The sequence below is a fragment of the Paramormyrops kingsleyae genome, chromosome 10, assembly GCF_048594095.1.
Source record: "Paramormyrops kingsleyae isolate MSU_618 chromosome 10, PKINGS_0.4, whole genome shotgun sequence".
NCBI lineage: Eukaryota > Metazoa > Chordata > Actinopteri > Osteoglossiformes > Mormyridae > Paramormyrops > Paramormyrops kingsleyae.
This window is the reverse complement of record NC_132806.1, coordinates 34,576,869-34,597,534: the sequence shown is the minus strand read 5'-3', so window position 1 is coordinate 34,597,534 and position 20,666 is coordinate 34,576,869. Positions and strand designations below refer to the sequence as shown.

The 20,666-nt window shown below is 50.3% G+C and overlaps 1 protein-coding gene across 3 annotated transcripts in view; it reads right to left on the bottom strand.

Annotated features, from left to right (window-relative positions):
* Positions 1 to 20,666, bottom strand: part of ablim3 (actin binding LIM protein family, member 3) — an 83,191-nt gene that overhangs the window by 33,294 nt on the left and 29,231 nt on the right. For all 3 annotated transcript variants that reach the window (XM_072717753.1, XM_072717755.1, XM_072717752.1), the window contains exon 3: positions 7,905 to 8,088. In XM_072717753.1, the coding sequence (XP_072573854.1) occupies positions 7,905 to 8,088 (184 nt within the window). The remainder of the gene's footprint in view (positions 1 to 7,904; positions 8,089 to 20,666) is intronic.

The following is a 20,666-nucleotide window of genomic DNA, read 5'->3' as shown; positions in this document are numbered from 1 at the left end:
CCCGTGTAGGTATAATATGTTTAGGAGCATAATACTGCAGGTCTTTCAAACTCTGAACAATGGAAGGTTTTCAGACATACTAATGAATTGGACTGAGCTCAAAATGACAGAAAAATATGTGCCCTTATACATGTTTGTCACGTCAGCCGCAGGTCAATGCTGTCATTAATTTGAGAAGCAGCCTGTCGTCAGATTTCACGTCTGGTGAAAAATGACAGAACTCTGCTTGTTTCTCATGAGGTTGCAGAGCACTGAGGCATGAACTCTAATGAAGAAACAACCTACAGCAAGACAGCTTCGAGCCAGGGTCTACCCAAGGCCTACCCAGGGTCTGCCCGGTGTCTGCCCAAGGTCTGCCCAGGGTCTACCCAAGGTCTGCCCAGGGTCTGCCTGGTGTCCGCCCTAGGTCTGCTCAGGGTCTACCCAAGGTCTGCCCAGGGTCTGACCGGTGTCCGCCCTAGGTCTGCCCAGGGTCTACCCAAGGTCTGCCCAGGGTCTGCCCGGTGTTCACCCTAGGTCTGCCCAGGGTCTACCCAAGGTCTGCCCAGGGTCTGCTCGGTGTCCGCCCTAGGTCTGCCCAGGGTCTACCCAAGGTCTGCCCAGGGTCTGCTCGGTGTCCGCCCTAGGTCTGCCCAGGGTCTGCCCGGTGTCTGCCCAAGGTCTGCCCGGTGTCTGCCCAGGGTCTGCCTGGTGTCTGCCCAGGGTCTGCCCGGTGTCCGCCCTAGGTCTGCCCTGGTGTCTGCCCAAGGTCTGCCCATGTCCGCCCAAGGTCTGCCCAGGGTCTGCCTGGTGTCTGCCCAGGGTCTGCCCGGTGTCCGCCCTAAGTCTGCCCAGGGTCTGCCCGGTGTCTGCCCAAGGTCTGCCCATGTCCGCCCAAGGTCTGCCCAGGGTCTGCCTGGTGTCTATCCAAGGTCTGCCTGGTGTCTGCCCAAGGTCTACCCATGTCTGCCCAAAGTCTGCCCAGGGTCTACTCGAAATCTGCACGTCTGCCCAAGGTCTGCTCAAAGTCTGCACATGTCTGCCCAAAGTCTGCCCAGGGTCTGCTTGAAATCTGCACATGTCTGCCCAAGGTCTGCTCAAAGTCTGCACATGTCCGCCCACAGTCTGCCCATGTCTGCCCACAGTCTGCCCATGTCTGCCCACAGTCTGCCCAGGTTCTGCTCAAAGTCTGCACATGTCCGCCCACAGTCTGCCCATGTCTGCCCACAGTCTGCCCAGGTTCTGCTCAAAGTCTGCACATGTCTGCATAAGGTCTGCCCAGTGTCTACCTGGAGTCTGTCCAAGGTCTGTCTAGTGTCTGCCTAGAGTATGCCCATGTTTGCCAAAGGTCTGCTCAGAGTCTAACCAAGGTCAGTACAGTGTATGCCCAGGGTCGGGCCAGAGTCTACTCAATGTCTTCCTAATATCAACTAAAGGTCTGCCTAGGGCCTACCCAGTATCTCAGAGTATTGATATTCCCATATCCCAACATGCCACATCAGTACATTGGCTTATATAACTCCATCCTACTAAACAAAGTATGAGAATACATCATTTTACAATTTGCAAGCAAAATTTTAATCGTCATTGACTACAGTGAATTAACATTCAAATGATTATGTCTATGGTACATTTATCAAAATTCATCTTCTAACATCACGGGCAAAAAAAAAAAAATACTTTGGTAAATTATTTTAATTTTTGTTAATGACTAAAATTATAATCTTAAGAGGTGTTACTTCAATGTAAAATGGCCTCTATTTGTGTGCAGAAGATAAGAGAACGGTAAGGGCCAACATTTCTGAGGGAAGGATCCCAAAATTGTGTTAACACTTAGCCTCATGGTGACTACATGATCATCTGTGTAAGCGTCTACGTAATGGTGAACGTGTCTCTGAGTGCAGCCGTCCATGGCACAGAAAGGTGGAGAGGCAGTGGAGTGGGATCTGAATGAAGCCATAAATAATTCATCCGGCGGAGGCCGAGGCCGACCCCGTGCATGAAGAGAGTCGGGCGACAGAGAAGCTTCCAGGGCCATCGGTGGCAATAATAACAGCATCTGGGGCAGATGTGGTTTGCCTGCCTATTGGTGGAGAAAGTAGACAACGCCCCTCCATTCACCTTCAGAAACTGAGCTACGTTCATATGAAAACACAGTGAATAGGGGAGGGGACAGCTAAGGCTGGGGGCGTGTACACCAGGGAGAACTCATATCCACTAGGGGCGATGTAGGGACACCGGGTCTCCTGAGCTCTGTTAAAGAAGGATTCTGTACCCGCAGGCCTGGAGATTTGTGGATTTAGGGTGCAAGATTCAGGGAGTCATGCTCTATCTAAAAATAAATTACCGTATTTCAAATTATTTCCAACAGAGAAAATTGGTCTGCTTTTGGAAAAGCAAAACCCTGTACCTAAATACATGCACACAAACACACACACACACACACAAAGAATTACACAGACAGTCACGACTCCCGAGAGCTTTAAGCCGCCTCTCTGAGGGCATTCAATGCGGAAAAACGCCTGGGTGTGCTCCAGGAGCAGCTGGGAGCTCGTTGGCAGGCCAGGCTGTGCTGGATCTGCCTCCAGTCCATACTTGGTGCCCTTGTGCCTGAACTGCCACATCAGCCACTCTCTTGCATCTGATGTGACACTCATGCTTTCAGACTCTCACACAAGAAATCTTATGGCAAATCTATGTTATTCCATCATAAACCTAAAATTAGATGCATCCAAAGTATTGGGGTAGTTTGCAAAGCCTATGGGCTATTTAAATGTAATAAAACTGTTACATGCGTGTAAATGCGTGTGACTGTGTGCAGATTTGTCTCAAGCTGACGATGTTGGAAACCCTGCCACCAGCGCCTAGCCTGGCTTCAGGTGTCATATCTCTGCTGACATCTCGTAAGACTGGGAGATGACGTGCGTTTTCAGGCTGGCCCTGAGTGTCAGGAGCCTCATGATCACAGCTGCCGAGATGGGGGCATGTATGCGGACAAGGGCGGCGGCTGTGTGGATTTCAGGGGGGGGGCAGGTCTGCTATTATGAAGACCAGAAATGCTGCACATTCACGCCGTCTGGTGTTTCAGCCGAAAGCCTAAATTTATCCAGGATACAATTTCTCAAAAAAATGACTGGGTTAATTAATTCAATCCGAGTCAACAGGTAACAAAAGCTCTTTAATACATAATGTCATTGAATGTGCCATGTGGAAGTACAGCAACCTAACCACAGAATCAATATCAGCTTATAGCAGCTTGTGGCAAAATATAAAGCGTGTGTATAGACAGGCGTGACGGCCGAGCTTCTAACACAAACAGAGGCTCAGGGACAGAGGCTCAGCTTTGCTGACTCCAGAGGCAGGCGTGACGGCCGAGCTTCTAACAAAAACAGAGGCTCAGGAACAGAGGCTCAGCTTTGCTGACTCCAGAGGCAGGCGTGACGGCCGAGCTTCTAACAAAAGCAGAGACTCAGGGACAGAGGCTCAGCTTTGCTGACTCCAGAGACAGGCGTGACGGCCGAGCTTCTAACAAAAACAGAGGCTCAGGGACAGAGGCTCAGCTTTGCTGACTCCAGAGGCAGGCGTGACGGCCGAGCTTCTAACAAAAACAGAGGCTCAGGGACAGAGGCTCAGCTTTGCTGACTCCAGAGGCAGGCGTGACGGCCGAGCTTCTAACAAAAGCAGAGGCTCAGGGACAGAGGCTCAGCTTTGCTGACTCCAGAGACAGGCGTGACGGCCGAGCTTCTAACAAAAGCAGAGGCTCAGGGACAGAGGCTCAGCTTTGCTGACTCCAGAGACAGGCGTGACGGCCGAGCTTCTAACAAAAACAGAGGCTCAGGGACAGAGGCTCAGCTTTGCTGACTCCAGAGGCAGGCGTGACGGCCGAGCTTCTAACAAAAACAGAGGCTCAGGGACAGAGGCTCAGCTTTGCTGACTCCAGAGGCAGGCGTGACGGCCGAGCTTCTAACAAAAACAGAGGCTCAGGGACAGAGGCTCAGCTTTGCTGACTCCAGAGGCAGGCGTGACGGCCGAGCTTCTAACAAAAACAGAGGCTCAGGGACAGAGGCTCAGCTTTGCTGACTCCAGAGGCAGGCGTGACGGCCGAGCTTCTAACAAAAACAGAGGCTCAGGGACAGAGGCTCAGCTTTGCTGACTCCAGAGGCAGGCGTGACGGCCGAGCTTCTAACAAAAACAGAGGCTCAGGGGCAGAGGCTCAGCTTTGCTGACTCCAGAGGCAGGCGTGACGGCCGAGCTTCTAACAAAAACAGAGGCTCAGGGGCAGAGGCTCAGCTTTGCTGACTCCAGAGGCAGGCGTGACGGCCGAGCTTCTAACAAAAACAGAGGCTCAGAGGCAGAGGCTCAGCTTTGCTGACTCCAGAGACAGGCGTGACGGCCGAGCTTCTAACAAAAACAGAGGCTCAGGGACAGAGGCTCAGCTTTGCTGACTCCAGAGGCAGGCGTGACGGCCGAGCTTCTAACAAAAACAGAGGCTCAGGGACAGAGGCTCAGCTTTGCTGACTCCAGAGACAGGCGTGATGGCCGAGTTTCTAACAAAAACAGAGGCTCAGGGACAGAGGCTCAGCTTTGCTGACTCCAGAGGCAGGCGTGACGGCCGAGCTTCTAACAAAAACAGAGGCTCAGGGACAGAGGCTCAGCTTTGCTGACTCCAGAGGCAGGCGTGACGGCCGAGCTTCTAACAAAAACAGAGGCTCAGGGACAGAGGCTCAGCTTTGCTGACTCAGGCACCACTGGAGGCAGGCGTGTCTCCAGAGTTGCGCCCATATTCCCGCCTCCCAGCAGAGGGCGATCAAGTGGGGTGTCCTACAGCTCACACAGTAATGGCCTGGAATACAACAGCAGGGCAGAGGGAGGGACCCCTTTTGAGGTGGTATTCTCTCATTACCAGTATTATCCACAGAGTCGGGGGAAACAGCCTTATTTCAATGAGATTCGATTTTCTGCTTTCCAGCATGGTTTTCCTATGGAGGAAGCACATGGGAGGTGATGCCTTCGGCACCGTGAGACGAGATCAGCTCTGTAGGCATGGAGGCGTGCTGCTCGGGGAATAAACATCAATATCGCTGTGAGCCTCTCCTCTCAGAGCCCAGTTTAAGACACATTCTGGGGGCAACTTCCTCAGATATTTCTCCCGATTCTGAGCTTCAAAAACAAAGAGTGACAACAGAATTACAGAGAAGGGAGAGTAACAGAGGGAATGGGGACGTCGCACAGGTGAGGAAAACCTCAGGCGCAGTGGTCTACCTTCCTCTCACTGAATCTGTCTCCTGTCAGGCTCTGCTGATACAATACGACTGCCCACTGTGCATTTAATTAACGTGACTGGCAACAGAGCTGCCCACAGCCTTCTGGGAGCTCTTCACAAATGGATCTGCCACTCAGTCAGGGACTGGAAATTCATCAAATTTCTTTTTGCTAGCTAGCAGGAGCAAAAAAAGAAGTGATTCAATGATGCTGACTCACAAGCTGGTAGGACATTGGGGAAGACCACGGACATGCTGACTGCCTCAGACAGACTGACAGCAGACAGGGCCTGGGCACACTGACTGCCTCGGACAGACTGAGAGCAGGCAGGGCCTGGGCACACTGACTGCCTCGGACAGACTGAGAGCAGGCAGGGCCTGGGCACACTGACTGCCTCGGACAGACTGACAGCAGACAGGGCCTGGGCACACTGACTGCCTCGGACAGACTGATAGCAGGCAGGGCCTGGGCACACTGACTGCCTCGGACAGACTGAGAGCAGGCAGGGTCTGGGCACACTGACTGCCTCGGACAGACTGAGAGCAGGCAGGGTCTGGGCACACTGACTGCCTCGGACAGACTGAGAGCAGGCAGGGTCTGGGCACACTGACTGCCTCGGACAGACTGAGAGCTGGCAGGGCCTGGGCACACTGACTGCCTCGGACAGACTGAGAGCTGGCAGGGTCTGGGCACACTGACTGCCTCGGACAGACTGATAGCAGACACGGCCTGGGCACACTGACTGCCTCGGACAGACTGATAGCAGACAGGGTCTGAACACACTGACTGCCTCGGACAGACTGATAGCAGACAGGGTCTGAACACACTGACTGCCTCAGACAGACTGATAGCAGACAGGGTCTGGGCATGCTGACTGCCTCGGACAGACTGATAGCAGACAGGGTCTGGGCACGCTGACTGCCTCGGACAGACTGATAGCAGACAGGGTCTGGGCACGCTGACTGCCTCGGACAGACTGATAGCAGACATGCACCGGCCACTTAGACAAACTAATATTCTACAGGATCTGAAAACAAATACTACCTTGAAGAGACTGAGACTATTTCGAGGCATAGAGGAAGGCTGACGAAGGCCAGAGGTGAGGCACACCTGAATCTGACGTCATCTCAACCCAGAGGCACAGAAAAGGGGGCAGCCCACAAAACAGTTCCATGGAGCCTGCTCTAATTCCACACCTACTCATACCCCCAACATGGCACCCCCCTATCATTGGACTGTGGGGATCTCACGTGGCTGATGGGTCAGACTGGGATTCCACCAATGTTTCGTGTGGGGGGGGGGGGGGGGGGGGGGCTGTGTGCTGTGCAGGATTCCTATCCTTGCTGCCTGCTGGTGAAGGTGAGCCCAGGCCTCACATGACTCCAAGACTCTGTGGTGTGTCCCCCCCCCCAAAATCACCATCCTCTGGCACACCTACGCACCTTTATACTGCTGCCCCTTTACTGAGACCCCCCCAGCCCTGTACCGCATCTAGAAGCCGAAAGCAATAGAATATCTGCCCCCCTACTACACCTCGAATAGACTCACAGCTGGTGCCTGGTTGTGAATGAAATCATGTGACTGCACCTTTGGGAGTTCCGTGGCATTCCCTTCCTCCCGGGGATGTGGGGGTGGGGGGTGGAGTCAGAAAACAGGAGCAGGTGCTATGGGTATGAGCTGGAATAGGATACATTGTTTACGATCACTGGTTTAATTTCAGTTACATATGAATATCTTGATCGCTGCATATCCCATCATGCTCTTTGTGAGACACACATGTGCAGGTGAGAGCGAAGCCTGGGCAGAGCACACAGGGGCAGCCATTAATCCCGCATCTCTGGAGCTGCTTTTGGCTTAAGGGCTCAATGGTGATATCACTGCTCTGCCAGCCATGGGATGTGGACCCTACAGACACAGATCCCTGACCTGCAAAGCCACACGCTGCCCCCTCCCTTCCTAAGCCAGTTTGTCAGGAGAACATGAACCCTGAAAATGGAGGCTCACCTTCGTGGGGCAGAAAGGGTACAGAACAGAGAGACCCAGAACGGTGCAGCAGAAACACAAAGCTTTCTGACATTCCTGATTTACTGGTACAATGCGATGTGCAGGTTTAATGCGACGACCGTGCCTGACAGAAGCACACGCAGCTGAAGCTGACGGTTCTCTGAGCTTCTTTGTACACCCCACCCCACCAGCTTAATCAAAATAATACACCCGCGACCTAAATGATTCTTGATGCACCTAGAGTCTGTCTTTTTAGAATGTGTTGTAAATATCATCCTTTCCATTTGGCTACACAAACAGATAAATAAAAAAGGGAATTCATATTTATCTCAGTAGAAAAATATCCCTGTCAAAGCTTCAGAGCCAATATCTCTCTCTACCATGAAATATAACGATCCTGTCTGCTCTGCTGCTGAATTGTGGTTCTGTGCACGTGTCCCACTTTCCGTGTCACCCACCTAACCTGGTTCACATCGAATGTGCACCCCCCAGCTGACAGATCACATGGTCACAGGCTCAAACTGAACGAGAAGGTCACATGACATCCAGCCACAACTACAATTCATATTGCTGGCGACGAACCATGAACGATGTGGAGCACAGGTTATAATGCACAGGCCTCCCGGTCAGCAGGAGGCGATGTGATGGGTGGCGCTCACCTGCACATGCTGCAGACGAAGCACCGTGGGTGGTAGGTCCGCCCCAGGGCCGACACCACCTCGCCCGTGATGAAGTCCCCACAGCTATCACACTTGGTGCCATACAGGCGCTGATAGTCAGCCGTGCAGATGTACTCGCCGTTCTTCTGGAAGAATCCGGAGCGGGCCAGGTCACAGCCACACACTGTAAGCAGGGAGAACAGGAGAGGGAAGAAGAGAGGGCAGGGAGAGAGTTAGAGAGGGCAGGGAGAACAGGAGAGGGTAGGAGAGAGTAAGGGAGGGCAGGGAGAACAGGAGAGGGTAGGGAGAGCAGGGAGAACAGGAGAGGGAAGGAGAGGGCAGGGAGAGAGTAAGGGAGGGCAGGGATAACAGGAGAGGGCAGGAGAGAGGGCAGGGAGAACAGGAGAGGGCAGGAGAGAGGGCAAGTGAGAGGGCAGGGAGAGAGTAAGAGAGGGCAGGGAGAACAGGAGAGGGCAGGGAGAGAATAAGGGAGGGCAGGGAGAACAGGAGAGGGCAGGGAGAGAGTAAGAGAGGGCAGGGAGAACACAGGAGAGGGCAGGATATAGGGCAGGGAGAACAGGAGAGGGCAGGGGACGTAAGGGACCATGAGACTGCAAGCCACAACGTCTTAAGCATGAGAGAGAATTCAGCGATATTCCAAAGAGCAGGACATGATGATGCGCAACCCCCCCCCACCCGAGTGGCTATCAGGAATTACATGGCAGGAAATTGACCAGGTAAACACATTAGCAAACAAGGACAAGGGTATCCAAAGCATAGTTTTTTCTCCCCGTTTCCTGCATTAAGTGAGAGGAGCGTTCAGTTCTCCCCGGCAGAACTTCACACACTGGGAAGAGGGACATCGGCGTTTGATAAATTCCAGAGCTGTAGATATGCAGGTTTATGGTGATGCTTTCTTTATAAATGGGGGACTTTGAACACGGCCAGTCAATTCCCTCATTAGAGTGAAGTGATGCGAATCTGCAGCGTCTTCCATGTCAGCCTGATTTCCCCGGCACTCCCTAATGCACACATGCACTGGGAAACATGCAGAGCTACTGACCCTAGGGCAGGGGTGGGGAACCTGATCCATGGAGGGCCAGTGTGGGGGCAGCTTTCTGGATGACCTCTCAATCAGCCATTAAAAGTGGGCCCCCAGTGAACTTCCCCTGTCAGCTCCGGCTTTGTGGCGCAATAATCTAAAATGGTTAATAAAGAGTATATACCTCAAGTAACAAGAGGAACTTAATCCGAAGCTCCACTTGGCAAAATAAAAGTGTTGGCACAAAAAAGCACCCAGACTAACATCCTGCTGCTAAACCGCCGGACACGACAGGGGTAAAAAAAAAAAAAAAAGTGGGCCGCAGGACTGGAGCTGAGCCTGCTGCTTTATAGACTGACTGTCATCTCAAAAACCCGCCCACACCGGCCCTCTGTGGATCAGGTCCCCCACCCCGCCCTAGAGGATGTAAAAAGAAAAACATTCCCTGCACACACAAACACATACAGCCATTGGGGGCTTTGGCCGGGGATGCTGTAAAGCACTTTGAGACAATGTAATGTTGTTAGAGCATGCTATACAAAATGAATTCAATTGAATTGAATTGAACTGAATTGAATTGAATTGAATTGAATACAGTACTATGCAGGAGTCTCAGGCAAAGGAATGAAGTTTAAATGATCTTTAGATTGTAAAACTATGATTTCATGTCAGTCAAAGTGTCAGCTTAGCCACTTCAAATCCTCGCCCCAGTATTTCCAATTACCATCCAACAAGTGTTTCACTCAGCCTTGTCTGGCTAATCAATATGTCAATAGTTGCTTAATTAAAGTTAATTACTTAATTGAGATGGTGGTGAAATTCAACGAACACATGGGGTGGCTGAGGTGCCCCTGAGGAGAAGTTTGGGAACCAAAGCGATGTACATCTAGCCGTCCAAGAAGATATCAATGACTTTTTGGAGAACAGAAGAAATTCCTGTTAGTTTTTATTTTGTTTGTATAGATGTTGCACATGTTTAACATTTTAAAATGAATTTGAGAAAGCACTTCTTTACACAATGTGCAGTTAGAGTATGGAATAGTCTTCCTGCTAGTGTAGCGGAAGATAAAACCCTGGGTTCCTTTAAATCAGAGCTAGACAAGATTTTAACAACTCTGAGCTATTAGTTAAGTTCTCCCCAAACGAGCTTGATGGGCCGAATGGCCTCCTCTCGTTTGTAAATTTCTTATGTTCTTATGTTCAAACATTAAACTGTGTTTTTTTCCTCATCTAATATACATTCACTACCCAGATAAATAGTTTTTAATATTTTCTTTGACTGCCCAAGACTTATATAAATCAGTACTGTAACTACATAATATCGCACAGTCACCTCTCATTAAGCAATCCCTGTAAGGCTTTAAACCAGTGTGTAGTGATCTTCCGGACCGACTACAAGCTGAGCTTTACACTCGACCCAATGCTGCTGAGCTGCTGAATTTTATTGCTTCTTCAGGCATCTGCTGCTGTCAAGCACACAGACACAGTACAGTACAGAGCAGGCCATGTCCACAGGCCACGCCCACAGGCCACGCCCATTCCCTGCTGACTCAGATGTGAGGTGTGCAGCGGACACACCCACATTCCAACAAGGGAGTGTCCTGGACCGGGAGTCAGATGGTCTCGCTCAGGGTCACATATCGATCACTCACTCCTGCTGAGTTGTCACTCCTGTGCAGTGTGAAGCCAGGAAACACACAGACACACACTGGTTTGTAATTAAATCTTTGTGGGGACTCTTCATTCATTTTTATGCGGAAAACTCTAATCGCAACATGACGATCTTAACCCTTACCCAATCCTAACCTTAACCATAACTGAACCAAACAATATATGAGTCTTTTTGCATTTTTAGTTTTTTGATTGCATTCACAGATCCCCATGAACATCATAATACATCCACACATCATAATAACAGGTTTCTATCACATTATAGTGGTCATATGGTCCACACAATGTAATATAAACATAATCCACACACACACACACACACACCTTTGTAAAACAGGATCAAAGGACACTTCACAAGACACAGAGAGCCTAGAAAAACAGTAGACGGTGGGAGGAAGAGTGTTACTGATTTGTACATGTTCAGCTTTTTGTTGTGGTTGGGGGGCGTTTAACACAAGGCATCTTCTGTGTCGATCCTTGGAAGGATATTGAGCAGATTACTTAACTAGCAATTTGGGTTAGCAGACCGAGGGATTAGCATACAAGGAACCAGGAGGGAGGCGACAGAGAGGGACAGAGAGGGAGATACGCACCCAGCACTCCAACCCTGAAATAATCGCCCATGACAAGGCAGGTTTGTACGGCTGTTCTGCAGGGGCACCAGTGAGAGCGGGGCCAGATGCCTCCCGCCTGCCCACTTTTTCTGAGAATCATGAAGAGGCTGATCATTTTGCCAGGTCCCAAAACCTCTGTGATGCTCATGCTGACAGAGTGGTGACACATCAAAGATCACAGCTCCCCACAATAAACACACTTCACATGCCTTCATTGTCTCTGGTGGGGCAGTCTGGAATGGCTCTGACAGGCCACATATGGTAACAGTCTCACTGATGTGTTTGTCTGTGTTGAGGAAATGTCCCCACAAAGACAGTGACTCCTGAAACAGACAGTGAGGGAAACCAATTATTTATGCCTGTCTTTTTAAGAACGTAAAAGTGTCAGAATGTTTTCTTTGTTGCTAATGCATGCTTTTTCAGCTTCCCAGTAGCACAAAACACTGTATTACACCACTGCTAAACTGTAACACACAACACTGTACTACACCACTGCTAAACTGTAACACACAACACTGTACTACACCACTGCTAAACTGTAACAAGCTGAAGCTGAACCGAGGTAACAGAGGCACACCTCATAATGCCTTCCAGCCTTGGACAAGCGCTAACGTGCTGGCTGCTCCCCCCAGCAGGCATCTTTGTTTTGAAATGCGATTAACGTCCATTGTCTGCTGCTGAGTGAGAGGCTGGACAGTGAGTGGGGACAGTGAGTGGTGACAGTGAGTGGGGACAGTGCGTGGGGACAGTGCGTGGGGACAGTGAGCTCCCGAGCCCTGTACCCAGGGAGTATATTTCAGAAGGAGCTACATACTTTCTACATGATATTTACTTTATTTCCTTAAGTAAAAAAGGGAAATATGCATATAAACACAAGCAGAAATGTAATAGTTTCACCCTGCATCTGACAGCTGCACACGGCAGTGGCTCTCGTTGCTCCCGGCATGTTCCTCCGGCGTGACTGCGGATGTGGGAGTCAAGCTTCCCTCTACGAACACGGCTGTACAGAGAGAAGAGGGCGGCCTGTGGGCTGCCTTCACTGTCAGCCTCGCTCGCTGTACAGCGCAGACACACTCTCCCAGTCTCTGTGGTGCTCGCCTGCAACAAAAGCTTCTTCATGTCTTTCTTCTGCTCTCTTCCATGAGTCACTTGCTGTCTACGCCAAGCATGTCATAAATCCACAGGACGCGACTGACAGCTCTTATTTGCCCAAGGAACAGCAAATCATTGCTTTGGCAGCTCTCGGCGGTGCTGAGAGTCCGAGGGCTGTTAGGTGGCCCAAACGACGATGGGGAAATGTAAACACCAATGGCGGCAGACGATCAGCAGGGCCACTGCACGCCTCGGGTCACGGCGTACCCATGCATGTCCTTGTACTGTGACATTTTAAGGAGTGGTGGGTGGAGGTTCAGGAATGTAATTCTGTCATGTGACTTCACCCCTCTGCCTTGGGGGAGTGGGGGGGAGGGGGAAGGTGGGGTAAGGGGAACAGACCTGCCAACAGACGATCAGGAAACTCCAGAGATCATTCAAGCTCAAACAAGAAGACCAAGAAGAACTTTAAGAGAATTCAGCACAAGGGAAACTTTTTTCACACATAATTTAATCACAAGCTGTTATTCTCATACGAGCATGATTCATTAAGATATTAAAATAAAAAATACACGAGCCTTGTATCCAGATTTAAGTTTTAAGTTCAAGCCCTCTTGCAAATGGTTCTGTCAGAGAGCCCAGCCACCTTATCTGGGTTTCTGTGTGCGAGGAGGAACAGGAGGCCCTGTGTTTCTGCGGAGCAGGTCCAGCGAGGTTCAGCTGAAGGTGATTTGTGTTTTTTTCTCGTAATGTGACCCCGGACTAACACCGTGGAGCGGTTTGCGGTCATTATGGAGAGCAGCTCACACATGACATGCCACATGTTAGTCATGATGAACGAGAAGAAAAGCAACCAAAATGCATAAAACTTCTCTGCTTTATCTTCAGCTCCCTTGAACTATGCCCCCTTCCAGTCTACTTTTTATTTAACAATTTAAGCAAGTAAAATGGCGGTTTATGAGAGAGCCAACGAAAGCGAGCCTCACACATGGTGGCCGTCTGCGATAAAGAGGCTGGACTGAACCCCCTCCCTGCTGCAGCATGTGACTCTGCAGCAGGAATAACCTGGAGCTCACTACCCAGCATGCACTGCCAGGAGCTCCCAACCAGCTGGGCCACTCGGGCCATTCATCACCGCCGCAGAAAGTCGGTTTTTCATGCCATTGTGCAGAGATGAGAGATTAAGAATGCGCTGCCTGGAACCCATTGGACGAAACACTGTCGATCACCACAGCAAATGGGAGGTTGTGAGGGGAGAGAAAAAGTGCATGAGAGAGATTCACACACACAACCCACAGGCCACAAAAGCTGGGGTCCCTCCTATAATACAGTATAACACTGAACTCAGTGCCAACAACAGCAGACGGGGATGTTTAAACTCTGAAGTGCAGCACTGCACACAAATTAGAAATGGGGTCATTTATGCTGGAATTTCGGGGCCAGAATTTCTCTAGCTGGCCACTTCACTTAAAACATTACTTAGACTGGGATAAAATATTAGTTTTGAACTAATAACAACACTACAATGCTCAAAGTAAGTCTGTGAGGCAGTTTCAGCTGAGGGGTGGCACGCTGGCTCACTGGGAAATGTGTGAGGTAGTTTCAGTCGAGGGGCGGCACGCTGGCTCACTGGGAAATCTGTGAAGCAGTTTCAGCTGAGGGGCGGCATGCTGGCTCACTGGGAAATCTGAGAGGCAGTTTCAGCCGAGGGGCGGCACGCTGACTCACTGGGAAATCTGTGAGGCAGTTTCAGCCGAGGGGCGGCACGCTGACTCACTGGGAAATCTGTGAGGCAGTTTCAGCTGAGGGGCAGCATGCTGGAACCCACTGTAAATGAGAGTGATAAACTCGCTTGTCTGTCTTGTTAGCTGTGGGCTCCATCCCAAGTGAGTGGGTGGGTACAGGCGGGAGTGCTCTCACACATTAGCCGCCACCTGACTCATGCCCCGCGTTTTCCCCCATCCCACCCAAAATGCCCCCCGATATTCCTGCCCCTACATGCCCCCAGTTTCCCAATGTACACCTTATAGGCTGACAAATTCAACAGGCTTCTCATAGGCCACCATAAGCTTTCAGATAAGCTAGCAAAAACGAGTGCTGGGGGGGGGGGGGGGGGGGTGGCCGGCGACAGCCGTAGTTTCCCGTCATGCAGCGGCTCCTCTCTGCAGCGTGCGTAACGGCTTTCATCTGCTGTCACGGTTTTCCGGTTACTGTTGATACGATACTTAAATGTGCATTATTACTGCCTCTAGTTATGTCTAATCTCAGCTTCTCAGCTGCATGAACAAAGGCGCCTTTCTCCTGTCTGGCATCTTCGCTGAATCCAATTAGCATTTCGCAACGACACGTTTTGTTTTTCCTCGGAATGAATTTGGGGGCGAGCGCCAAACTCGCAACTGGTGTGGTACGTGCCGGTGCATGGTTACCGACGGTCGCCAGAAGTGGCACACTGGCTCCCTGTGCAAACCATGATTGGTGGGGTGTCCTCTGCCGTAGTTGCCATAGCAAACCTGCACATTTCCTGGTTGCCCTAGAGACAGCAGAAGTCCCACGTGAGTGGCTGCTGTGACTGAGGTGTCGTATCCATAACGGAGTGTTGGCACATTAGAACAAAGGAGAAAAATGCATTATGGGAAATACAGAGAATATCAGTCTGCAGCCAGTCACCAACAGTGACTTGCTTAATGATGTCATTGATAACATAATCCCATGTGCCATGCAGAACCAGCCTCACACATCTGTTTGATTTAGCCGCTCTGGCAACTGGAGTGATGTGCAGCCAACTAAAGGCTCCCTGCCCCCTGCCCCCTGCCACATACATCTGTGATATCCAGTACATAATACTGTGATGCGTTTTCATTTTTCTTTATGTTGTTCACTGAACTTTTTTTCATTGAGACTGTCAGTTGCACACTGGTGTTGTTCTGGAGACAGTCATGGGGACTCCAGCAGGAGAAGGTCCTTCTCCCCCGTTAGTGATGGGAACGACGGCTCGGCGTAAGCAGCTGGATCATACTGTATGGCTCCGTTCCTTTCCAAGAGCCGTTCAAAAGAGGAGCTCATCATTATTTTTTTCTTTGGTGGTGAGGGTTACTGAGTTGATCTGTGAAATAATCATTGGGATAATGATATCTGATAATCATAATATTTGGACATCCCACTAATATAATTTCATTTCGCTTCTGTGGATTAGGTTTAGTGGTACTAAATTACTCGTATTGCCAGACCTAAAGTCAGTGAATTTACCACTTTGAATTTACTCTCTGTATGAAATGCGTTATGTAAATAAAGATGCATTACCATAAAGGGAATTCATGCAACACTTACGTGACAGCGTCTGCCTCCACACTTAGGGAATCTAACGTGACAGTCTGACTCCACACTTAGGGAACCTAACATGACAGTGTCTGCATCCGCACTTAGGGAACCTAACGTGACAGTCTGCCTCCACACTTAGGGAACCTAACATGACAGTCTCTGCATCCGCACTTAGGGAACCTAACGTGACAGTGTCTGCCTCCACACTTAGGGAACCTAACGTGACAGTCTGCCTCCATACTTAAGGAACCTAACGTGACAGTGTCTGCATCCGCACTTAGGGAACCTAACGTGACAGTCTGCCTCCGCACTTAGGGAACCTAACATGACAGTGTCTGCATCCGCACTTAGGGAACCTAACGTGACAGTGTCTGCCTCCACACTTAGGGAACCTAACGTGACAGTCTGCCTCCACACTTAGGGAACCTAACATGACAGTGTCTGCATCCGCACTTAGGGAACCTAATGTGACAGTGTCTGCCTCCACACTTAGGGAACCTAACGTGACAGTGTCTGCCTCCACACTTAGGGAACCTAACGTGACAGTCTGCCTCCATACTTAAGGAACCTAACGTGACAGTGTCTGCCTCCGCACTTAGGGAACCTAACGTGACAGTCTGCCTCCACACTTAGGGAACCTAACATGACAGTGTCTGCATCCGCACTTAGGGAACCTAACTTGACAGTATCTGCCTCCACACTTAGGGAACCTAACGTGACAGTCTGCCTCCATACTTAAGGAACCTAATGTGACAGTGTCTGCATCCGCACTTAGGGAACCTAACGTGACAACGTCTGCCTCCACAGTTAGGGAACCTAACGTGACTGTGTCTGCATCCGCACTTAGGGAACCTAACGTGACAGTGTCTGCCTCCGCACTTAGGGAACCTAACGTGACAGAGTCTGCCTCCGCAGTTAGGGAACCTAACGTGACAGAGTCTGCCTCCGCACTTAGGGAACCTAACGTGACAGTCTGCCTCCATACTTAAGGAACCCAACGTGACAGTGTCTGCATCCGCACTTAGGGAACCTAACGTGACAGAGTCTGCCTCCACAGTTAGGGAACCTAACGTGACAGTGTCTGCCTCTTGTGACTGGCTGGCTCACTGTTAACGTAAAGGGGAGTGGTGAGTATTTAGAGCAGCCAGTAAAATTTGGGCACAATGACAAAAAGAATGGCTTTCAAGTACGACTGGGATCCCCTCATTTGTACAAAAGAACCATTCAAAAGAATCTGATTGTTTATGAATGTAACATCACTCTGACCCATATCTGAACAAGGCCTGTGAGAGTCTGATCTCAGCATCTATGAAAAGCACTAGCATCATGACCCCACACGTCTCTTATGGCTCATATTTTAGCATCTGACCATTAAGTCGTGAGCTGGAGACGTTTAATCATTTGGTACCGGCCCGGTTTCAACAGAATAGATTTAATACCCTTGTCCTTTAAATGCCGTTGTTAACAAGTTTACATTAATCATGGTACATTAAGTGCCAGGTTTACTTTTCCTAGAATGTATCTAGAGCTCTTCTAGAATTCCCTGCCGCACAGGAACAGGAGGCACAGTGACACACCGAGAAATGACAGCCAGTCAGACAAATCTCCGCCCCAATCTGGGGATGTGGCCAATTATACGAGTCCCTCCAGTCACTCTGCCACGCCCCCTCACTTTGCCCACCAGCCTGCTGAATATTTCATTCTGTTAAGTACAGGAAATAGGACCAGCTCTGCATGAAGATTTCCCAGCTCTGTGGTGCGGTCATTAAATTGGGGGGGGGGGGGGGGTCCAGTGAAGGTGGGGGGGAGCTCAATTACGTATTTATCAACGGCCAGCAGGCACAATTAAAATTCTCCGCCCCGGGGCTTGCTGGCACCCCCAGGTTCCGAGGCCGTCCCTTTTCCTTTCTGTCTTTAATGGCACATGGAGCAATTCATTTTTATCACCGTTATATGCAAATGTTCAGGGCAGGATTTAAGCATCCTTGATGCGTGTGGTACGGGACACCACTCGTCCCATGCAATCAGACATGCAGCTGTCCTGCGACGAGTCTACAGCAGAATGCTGTGCTTCACTGTGAATGGTCTCCTTGCACACACAGACACACACACACACACACACACATGCATGCAGAGACACACAATGTGCACACACAAGTATACACACACACACACACACGCATCCACAGATAACACACGTGCACACACAGACACACATGTGCACACTCACATACACAGGCATGCATGCATGCATGCACACAGACACACACACGTGCACACACAAGTACACATACACACACACACACACACACACACACACACAACAGCAACCAAGAGTCGAATCCCCATTAGAACAGCATTAGACAATTAGGTACCAGGGAGATCTTTTGTAATCCAGGTGAGCTGGCTAAGGAGGAGAGGTGCTGGGCTCCAAATCTGTGTTGCATTTCTCCTGCTTCAGGCTGAGGCAGCCCTAAACTTAAGGAGGATGCAGTACCGGTGGCGCCCTCCTGAGGTCAAAACCTGGGCTTCAGTCAAAGAGATTAAGCATGCTGAACCACTTTTACTTTGCCTCACACTCTGGCCAGGAGCCCCTCAGGAAGGCTTCCCACTTCTTACAGCCTGCCCCCCCAAGCTGGTCCCACTTCACCCTGGCCAGCCCGAGAGGGCAGCTGAAGGAAGTTAGTGGCCGCTACAAAAATAAGATGGATGGACAGAGGAGCCTGGATTGATAAATGCAGAGATAGACAGATGTGGAGTAGGAAAGTGGATTCATAATACAGTATGTTATTATTCATGGGGGGGGCAGGAAGTCAGCAGGAAGCGTCCTGCGCTCTGCAGGTGACTCTCTTACCTGTGCGGAGGTATTTGTGTCGGTGCGTTGGCCAGCACAGCAAGTCAGTATGAATTATTCAGGACCCCCAGCCAGACTTCCAGCCTGACCCCTCCCCACCCGGTGAGGACTGCCCAGAAGGGCTTCACGTGGGCACAACACAAACAGAGGTTAGGAGGTTGCACACAGGTCCTGCAAACACAGCGCTGGGCCACTGTCCCTTGGCTCACAGTAACATGATGCTGTAAGTTCAGCCCCCCCCTCCCCCGCCTTAACTTTACATTAAGGCAGACAGGGCTGGGCTGGAGGGGCCCAGGGCCTCACACATACCAGGGAGCCGACTTACAGTGATTAGCCTTGATCCATCTCTGCATGGAAGCTAGAGAGCAGCCTGTAAATTGATTCTGCTGCGTTTGTTTCCTCGTGCGAGGCGTGTGCACACAGCAGCCAGGGAAATCAAACCTGGCAGCTGCAGCCTGGAGACCAAGGCACAGCTTGTTAAATAATGACGAGCGCCGGGAAAAGCCAATGGACACCAGCGAATGAAGCAGAGGCTCTCTACCGATACCAGTGAATGAAGCAGTGGCTCTCTACCGATACCAGTGAATGAAGCAGCGGCTCTCTACTGATACCAGTCAATGAAGCAGCAGCTGTCTACCAATACCAGTGAATGAAGCAGCGGCTCTCTACCGATACCAGTGAATGAAGCAGCGGCTCTCTCCTGACCCCAGCAATTGAAGCAGCAGCTCTCTACTGACACCAGCGAATGAAACAGGGGCTCTCTACCAATACCAATGAACGTAGCAGTGGCTCACAACTGACCCCAGAGAATGAAGCAGTGACTCTCTACCAATACCAAAGAAATAAGCTGTGGCTCTCAACTGATACCTGCGAATGAAGATGTGGTCCTCACCTGATACCAGAAAATGAAGCAGCAGCTCTCTACCGATACCAGTGAATGAAGCAGCGGCTCTCTACCGATACCAGTGAATGAAGCAGCAGCTGTCTACCGATACCAGTGAATGAAGCAGCAGCTCTCTACCGATACCAGTGAATGAAGCAGCAGCTCTCTACCGATACCAGTGAATGAAGCAGCAGCTGTCTACCGATACCAGTGAATGAAGCAGCAGCTCTCTACCGATACCAGTGAATGAAGCAGCAGCTCTCTACCGATACCAGTGAATGAAGCAGCAGCTGTCTACCGATACCAGTGAATGAAGCAGCAGCTGTCTACCGATACCAGTGAATGAAGCAGCAGCTCTCTACCGATACCAGTGAATGAAGCAGCGGCTCTCTCCTGACCCCAGCAATTGAAGCAGCAGCTCTCTACTGACACCAGAGAATGAAACAGGGGCTCTCTACCAATACCAATGAACGTAGCAGTGGCTCACAACTGACCCCAGAGAATGAAGCAGCGACTCTCTACCAATACCAGAGAATTAAGCTGTGGCTCTCAACTGATACCTGCGAATGAAGATGTGGTCCTTACCTGATACCAGAAAATGAAGCAGCGGCTCTCTCCTGACCCCAGCAATTGAAGCAGCGGCTCTCAACCGATACCAGAGAATGAAGCAGCAGCTCTCCGTGCAGCACGACTGAGACCTTGACCTGAGGACTAACACAGTCGTCCTCTCCACTGCCTCCTGGAAGTTCTTCATGGCAATAGTCATCTCTAATTACCGGGCCATCGAGGAACAGCACAGCAGGCAAAAACCCAAAGTGAAAACTGAGTGATGACATCTAAGGCCCCAGTTCCATTACTGTCGGCCCCTCAATGAGTAAACTGCTCTGATGGGGAAGAACTAGATCGCTAATATTCTCTTATATTTTAATGACAAGGAATTAAGTCTTCATGTTGGACAAGTAATCAATGTGTTGACATCATGATCATTAAAGTGCCCTCAAGTTTCCAAGCACACAAACCACATTACATAATTAGAATGAGTATGAGTTTAGAAGCCATGATGGTAAATAGGTGGCAAGTCTGAAACTGACCTGACCAGTATTGAGTCAGTATTAACCTTTTTCACCTCATGCCCCCTCCTAGCACCACCCCTGCTGGAGTTACACCCCCGCTGTAGTTACATCCCCGTTGTGTCATTACAGTAACAGACTCACTCTAGATTAACTGCAGTTTCTATTCAGCAAATACTATTCACCTCTCGGCCGTTCTTCCACATCAGCCTTAACCA